The 7,686-nt window shown below is 49.2% G+C and overlaps 1 protein-coding gene across 1 annotated transcript; it reads right to left on the reverse strand.

Annotated features, from left to right (window-relative positions):
* Nucleotides 1-1,856: 1,856 nt before the first annotated feature.
* On the reverse strand, nucleotides 1,857-7,527 carry TAL1 (TAL bHLH transcription factor 1, erythroid differentiation factor). Its single transcript, XM_031058736.1, has 2 exons — nucleotides 7,439-7,527; nucleotides 1,857-3,299 (listed from the first exon to the last, which is right to left on the reverse strand). The coding sequence occupies exons 1-2, from the start codon at nucleotides 7,497-7,499 to the stop codon at nucleotides 2,881-2,883; spliced, it is 480 nt and encodes a 159-aa protein (XP_030914596.1). The 5' UTR covers nucleotides 7,500-7,527; the 3' UTR covers nucleotides 1,857-2,880.
* Nucleotides 7,528-7,686: the final 159 nt, after the last annotated feature.

Consider the following 7,686-nt stretch of genomic DNA (forward strand, 5'->3'; position numbering starts at 1 on the left):
AGAAAAAAAAAACAAAAAAAAAAAAAAAAAAAAAAAAAAAAAAAAAAAAAAAAAAAAAAAAATCAGCAGATCCTTCTGCAACTTTTTTTGCTGCCCGTTTATGTCTTTGGCTGGCTGGGAATGCACCAGCCCGACATCTTCACCCCACGGCATTCAGGGATGATGGATTCGAGCGGGGAGGTGGGACAGAGGCAGACAGCAAGTGGAGGCTGCTTTGTAAAACTTTATTTAGAAATATTCTTGATATATTCATTATATATATATATTTATATATACACACACATTACAACAAATGTGTTTTCTAAATAGCACGTCCACAGTGGGTTGAGACTCGGGGGACCAGGTCTGGTTACTTCATTTCTGCAGAAAAAATGCAGAAATCCAAGGGGAGGGTGGCAGAGAAAGGGGTGGGGCTGAAAAAACCAAAATCCGTAAGGCAGGAATTCACTCACACGGTACGACATTGCCCCAGGGCGCTGCTGCCGACAGGAATGGGGGTGATGGGCCACACAGCGAGAGGTGAAGCAGGCAGGAGGAGAGGTGGGCAGAGGAAATGTACCATTCAAATCACAACTAAAGTACAACTGTACATGCCCCGGGGGACCTGCAGCACTCCCTGCATGGTGCCTGGGGCTGTTTGGGGGTGCTGACAAGGTTGTACCATTTCCCCAACTGTGCAGCTCCCCAAAAAGCACAGACAGGAAGTAATGGGTTTGTGTGGAATGAGGGATTTCTGGGTATCAGCGAATTATTTTGTCTTCTTGCATCAGGTTAATGACAAGGGTGTAAAACCCCCACATACCTCACCCAGGGTTATTTGGGAACCAGGAACGGCTTTACCTGTGTGACAGCACCCCCCTACTCCCCTCCCCACCCCGAGGGCCCCCGGCAGCCCCCCTGCTTGTTTCTCCTAGCCCTGGCACCAGTACCAGTCCAAACCTCTCCCTCAGCATTGCCTCCTCACCCCCAGCACCTTCCCTGGGCCCCTCCTCTAGTAAAAACCCCTGCACAGGCAACCCAGACCCAAGAATTTTCCTCCTTTTCCACAGTTTAAGATGGGGGAGATTGATGCTTTCCAAAAATTTGGGGGCTATGCTGGAAATCCTTGCATGGACCAGGATCCCTTCCCAGGCAACTAATTCTGCCTAACACGCCAAGCCACATGCCAGACTCTTACCTATTATTTACAAAGAGGCATCAAAACCAAGCAGGGATGGAAATGACAGGGCTCTGAATTAAGCCTGGATGGGCTTGCAGACACCCACTCAAATTCCCTGTGTTCCCTTGTACCTCAGCATCCTTGGGAAGGCACGAGCGTGGTGGAAGTTGTCCCCACTCGGAGAGATTTATTCCCTTCCAAAGGGGGTTTGTGTGTGGGTTTGGGGTTTTTTTCTGCTGTATCATGGTGGAGATTTCTGTGCCCTGACGTGTGTGCAGAGGTTCAGGATGGGTTTGGGGCAATTCCTCCATCAGGCTCAGGAGATGGGCTGGTGAGAGGTGGGCCCGATGCAGCAGTGGTGGCACAGTGTGGCTCTCAGCTCCCACTGCAGCAGCAGCAGCCTCCTGCTCCCCTGCTCTCCTGCTTCCCAAACATCCTCCTGGGGGGCAGCAGGGTCAGGGGATCAGCTCAGTCACAGAGATCAGCTTTGCAGCAATTTGAGCACTCGGGAGTGCAGGCTAATCCCACCACTGCTTTACTGCTTCCCCCAGGATTCAGAGAGGCTGTAGACTCCCAGCAGCTGTGACAGGTGAGGACCTTCCTAAGACCAGAATAAATCCAGCACTATTGTCCACACTGCGGGCATTGGCACAGCTGAACCACCATTTCACAAAATAAAACCAAAAAATTCAAAGCATACCATCAAAAAACCTTTTTATAACCTTATGTACACGCACACTGTTGATACATTGACTCATTTTGCTCTTTTTTTTGCTTTTTTGAATTTAAAAATCCCCCAGTCCAAAGAGATACTTCACTAGCAAATATTTTCTTCCTTTACCAACTCTGAAATTTATCTTTCACGAGAGAAGCTCTGGCCCCACAGAAAGCACTGGAAAAAACCTAGGAGACCACAACAGGCTTGAAATTCACCTGCTGAGTGTTACCAGCGGAAGGATCAGGGACTGGGAGGGTGGCAGAAAATACCTATGTACCTTTTCATTCAGTGGATACTGCATGACAGTGTTAAACGGAAGTAATCCCACATCATAAATACAACAAGCCCAAACAATCCAAAATCAGATAGAAGACAAAGGAAGAAAGGGAAGGGAAAAAAAAAAAAAGAAAGAAAGAAAATAGGAGAGAAAAAGAAATAGTCTAAATCCTTTTAATTGTTCTTTTGCTGAGGGTATTTTTTCACCTCTTTAAAAAGATACAGTCAAAAGCTCTCAGACAACAGGAATATGTGGCCAAGCTCCTGCTCAGACCAGCTGGATGTGCTCAGGCTGGAGGAGTCTGCAGCACTGGCGTGATGCAGCAGTTTCCAGCACCACGTGGAGCTGGAAAGCGCCGGCGGCCTCCGCGGGCAGAGGAAGAGGAGCTCCATGTCTCACCCAGATGGCTGTTTGAAAAGAGACGGTCACCAAGCGGTCTGGGAACCCTCTAAACGCTGGAGAGGCACAGCCACGTCTCCTTCCCCTCCTCAGAGTCCCATCCCGAGCAGTTCTGTACAACGAAGATGACCTCGACGCTTTTCTCCTCCGTACGGTCGCGTACCTAAACCCCGAACGTTCATCTGGGTTGGTCTGGTGAGTGCACCAGGCTGGGCAGAGCGAGCTCCCAGGGAAAGGCAGAGTCGCAAAACCCCACAGGCACAAGTTCCAGCAGCTGCACAGGCCTGGCCTCTCCCCCGTGGCTCTTGGGGAGCAGCGTGGGGGTCATCACCGCTGCGCGCTGCCTTCTACGGGGAGGATGGCGTGGTGCAGGCTGCGCGTGTGCTTCGAGTCCAGCGCCTCGTGCTCTTCCGTGAAGCTGTCCGGGCTCGCCGCCCCGTCCAGAGAGCTGCCACAGCTGGAGTTGGGAGACAACATGTCCTGCAGGAGGTCTTCCTGGACTATCCCCGAGTCTTTGTTCACCTTGCCCCTTTGGTTTCCTTCTTCCTCCTGGTCGTTGAGCAGCTTGGCCAGGAAGTTGATGTATTTCATAGCCAGGCGCAGGATCTCGTTCTTGCTGAGCTTTTTGTCGGGCGGGTGGGTGGGGATGAGCTTGCGCAGCTCTGCGAAGGCCCCGTTGACGTTCTGCTGCCTCCATCTCTCCCGGCTGTTGGTGAAGATGCGACGAACCACCTTCGTGTGAGGGCCTGCAATTCCAACCACGCAGAATTAGGAGCTGGGCTTAACAGGGCAGGTGTTACCTTGCTGAATAGGTCGCTGCTTTGCAAATTAACTAACTGACTAATTTTAGTGAGGTTTAATCAGCAAGGCAGTGAAACAAGAGTTTCCAGCTAAGTGGAAGCTGACCCCGTGAGCAGAGAAAGCCATAACTTCTGTTCAATCCAATGGAAGGGAAAAATGGAGTTGCATCTCTTTGGATGTCCCCTCAGATATCGAAATTTACCTCTCCAAGGAAGAAGGCTTAGGCCATGATATGTGTGCAGAAGGGTGCTCTAATTTTGGGGAATCTCAACTCATCAACAAGGGTAACTCAGCAAACATGGTCCTATTAAAAGTTAATCTCACTAGATGGCTTGATTTTCTAGCCCAAAAATTGTCTAAAGGACACATTGTTGGGACAGGAGGAAATCAGCTTGAGCAGAGGTTTTGACAACTCTGAAATCCAGAGGTCTTCCATGCTGAGAGAGACCAGAGGGTTGCCAGCAGCCCTCTGAATGAGGTGGGGTGATGGGATTTGTCCCATAGGAATGAGAACAGGTAGGAAGTGACCACACTGACCCATACTGACCCAAGAAGTGAAGGCAGTGTCCTGCTGGAAGGGTGATCACTGTTTGGAGCAGCTTCACAGCTGACCTGAGGGCTGCCTGCTCTCTCTCCTCCTCACTGCCACAGGGCACAAACTGCCTCTGACACTAATTGGAGAAAGGGCCCCAAATTGCTGGAGGTGTCTGTTTGACCTAATTACACGTGACCTCCAATTACACCTTGAAATTTTACAGCCATGTTTCTGAGAGGGGATGCTGCACAGGATGAAGGCACAAAGCACACCAATTCTCCTTTCAGCACATCAGGGCGACTCCTGGTGTACATGAGAAAAGCTTTGTCTCTGTGCTAGAAGAGACCCAAAAGCACATCTGCTGAAAAGCACTGTTCTGCAGGAGCAGCAGTGCTGTAAATCAGGATTGCAGGTCCTTGGGTCCATGGAAACCAGCTCGCATGAGGGAACACTACCACAAGATGCTTCTCTTATTACATCCTTCCCATCATCTCCTCCAGGAGACATCAACAATGGAAGGTCACATCAATCTCATGAAAATCTGGAAGAATGACCAGGGCAGAAACTCCCATGGGATAGGAAGCATCACATACAATGAAAATCATCACAGAGTGGGAAGCAAAGCCTTGCAGGAAACACACTGGTGAGATTTACCCCAAAGGACTGTGGAATTCCCATTCCCCCCACCTCTCCCCTGCATTCCCCACTCTGTGACACCTGCCTAGCTTCTCCCTCCTGGCAGGAACAAGTCCCTGGCCTTGGTGAGCAGTTCAAGCCACAGTTCTGACATCACACAGCCGAACCAGCCCTCCAGGGCACATTTAAACACCTTTTTTCTAGCAAAACTCTTGGCTGCCTTGTGGCACAGGAACCAAACAGGTGTGACTCTTTATGAGTATCCTGGTCAGGCTGTAGCTCAGCAAATCCCACCCTGCACAACAGAAGGGGAATCCCTTATTCCAGCTGATCAGATACCATCAGATGCCATCACACTTTCCTCCCTTTGGGGGAAGCTGAGTCCCTGCAGCCCAGCACAGCCCTCAGAACTCCCTGCACTGCAGGGTTTGCATGGGGACACATTCCCAAGCAGCCAGCTAAAGCTGCCAGCCTCTCCAGTGTGTGAGCAGCCTCACAGCTCACTCCTCCTCACGGTGTGCTCAGAGCTGGGAGTCCCCTAAAGCCACAAACGGCCCCTGGGACAAGCTGGGGGAGGTAGAAATGGCAAACACCTCTCTGACCTCTAGGATTGCAGTGTGATGCTTTAGTAAAGGCAATATTCACCCCCAAACAGCCCCTAATGCCCTCTGTATGAATTAAGGTACAAGAACTCATGCAAAAGGAAGGTTTCTTGTCCCTGATGGGTGCAGCCTGCTGTGCCACAGGACTGTGGGGAAGGTGACAGGGACCAAAGGGACCTCAGCAGCACTGCTAATTAAGCAGTGAAGGATGTGCTACATCCTACTAAAATAATATGACCTTTTTAACACTTTACTGCTCCTTCCAGACAAGACAAAGCAACTGGTCTTGAATCCAGAGAGAGATGGAGCTCAAAAGCTATTTACTCCCATAAGGATGTAAGAAATAACCACACCTTGGATACTGCTCATTAAAAAATATCCTCAAGAGACTTTCAGTCTTCAAATATTTCTGTTCACTGGAAGTTGATTACTAAAATGCATCTATTAATAAATCGGTGAGAAATCCGAAAGAAAAACAAAAAAACACCTGTTCATTTTCATCCAGAGACACCCAAATCAAGATTTAGTATATATAAAACAAATTCTGACACCACTCAAATTCTTGATTTCTGCCCCAACTGAATTAAACATATCTTTTAGAAAGAGATCAGGCTTTGGCCAAAACATGTCAAGCAGTGGAGGAAATTAAAATGCCCCATAGCTGTGTTATAATAGAAAATCTACTTCTCATAAAAAAAAAAACTTGCCTCATAATTAATTCAAGCAATCAGATGAGAATTTTTGCCTGGATTTTGTTCTAATGGATCGACTGATACTTTTTTAAAATTAGAAATATGAGGGAAATTAATAAAAATATGATCTCCCCAAGTTCCAGGATATACTTTTTATAGATACATTTTTGCATTTTTATCTTCACTTCTAGTAATTTTTAAAGATATTAAATGGAACAAAATTTCCATAAAATAGATAAAAGAACTACTGCAAAAACCCCACCACTTATTCTCTCACAGAAAAAACCACAAACACAAAGTGTCTGGCAAGACTTTCCTGCCCTTCTGCAGCCCCCAAGGGCTGAGGACCCTCGAGAGTGATGCTCCTGGATGTCACCCAGCAGGTGCCCATCAGAGCAATGAGCAAAGTGCCTCCAGACCACACAGGTGCTTCAGCATGGGATGTACATCCCTACAAATCGTTCCTGTTTACACAACATAATCTGATACCCTTTTCCCCCTCAAAAATTGTGAGTCCAATCTTGGAAATTCACATGAACCAGAACCTGCAGGACTGGGCCCTTTCTGCACACCAGCATCAAAACACGAGTTCAAAAACTTGGTTACAACCAAGTATTTCTGTAATCCTTAATACCTAATTTAATAGCAAGTGCAAAGCTTTAGTCAGACGCCGAGATTTGATGGACTTTTCCCCATAAATGCTAAAACTCAGACAAAAAGCCCTTCTTGTGCCGGGGCTGTAACATCCCCTGTCCCACGGGGCTGCGTCTGAAAGGACCGGGAGGGGAGAGGATTCTGATTAATGCAGATAATACCCTGAGCCTGTCATTTCGGGATGCATTATTTTAGACTGATGCAGGTTATGATTTGATCTTAGATTAGCCGGGAAGAAGGGAAGGGACAGCTAGCTGGAAAGGAGGAAAATTAATTGTCCTGCAATTGAAATACAGTGTTTCTAATCGCTAAAGATAAAACGCATTTCAGCGAATCTCGTGTGTACGGGCTATTAACTGCCGAGATAAACAGGCCGGCCTTCCACGTGCAAATCGTTCTTGCAAGTGTCCCTTTGCTTGAGCAGCAGCCCGCGGGCAGAGATCCCCTTGCACACCCCAAACCTGCTGCCAGGAGCAGGCAAACCCTAAAACGCGAGTAGGATGCCTGGGTGTTGGTCTAAAGGCAGGTGATCCTTTCTGCCCGAGGCTGTGCTCTGCAGGGCGAACGCCTCCTGGCTGGAAGGGTTTTACAGACGCAACATCTCACCGCAATGGCAATGGCCCTGATCCGCGCCTCAACAAAGACACGCATTTATTGTCTTCTTTCGGATTTAATCTCTAAGCAATTCGCAGAATAGGGATGTAATTAGCCACAGGCATCGCTGGATGCTGGGTGAAGGCAAACTCGCCCAACACGCTGCTGGGGACCGCTGCGGGCTCCGCTTACCGGAGAGCCCCCGCTGCCTCCCTGGGCATCCTACTCGCGTTTTACGCTTTGGGGCTTTAGTCCTTTTATTATTTGGGGGCTTAGTTCCAGAGTGTGGCATTGTGCAGGAACTTGCCCCCCATGGCAGATAGAGACACCCCTTCCCCCCAAAATGCGGCGTAGGGGCGAAATTCTCTCACCGTCGGTGATCTCCATCTCGTACGGAGAGGGTCTCCGCTTCACCCGGTTGCTGCCGTACATGGAGAAGGAGTCCGGTTCGCCGAAAAACCCGCTGCAAAGAAAGGCGGACAGGCCATGAGGACACACCGACATCCCCCCGGCCCGGCCCGTGATGGGGGCTGCCCCAGGGTCGGCGGGAAGCGGAGCTGCTCCGTGACCTCGGGGCGAGATCGCGGCTCACCAAGCCCAGGCCCGGGGCGCGCGGGGG

The sequence above is a fragment of the Geospiza fortis genome, unplaced genomic scaffold (assembly GCF_000277835.1).
Source record: "Geospiza fortis unplaced genomic scaffold, GeoFor_1.0 scaffold333, whole genome shotgun sequence".
NCBI lineage: Eukaryota > Metazoa > Chordata > Aves > Passeriformes > Thraupidae > Geospiza > Geospiza fortis.

Excerpts from the sequence above, each read along its gene's own strand:
- TAL1 (XM_031058736.1), bottom strand. The coding sequence starts at position 7,499 with ATGTACGGCAGCAACCGGGTGAAGCGGAGACCCTCTCCGTACGAGATG. Across the intron at positions 3,300-7,438 it reads CGAGATGGAGATCACCGACG|GCCCTCACACGAAGGTGGTT; the intron begins GTGAGAGAATTT and ends TTGGAATTGCAG.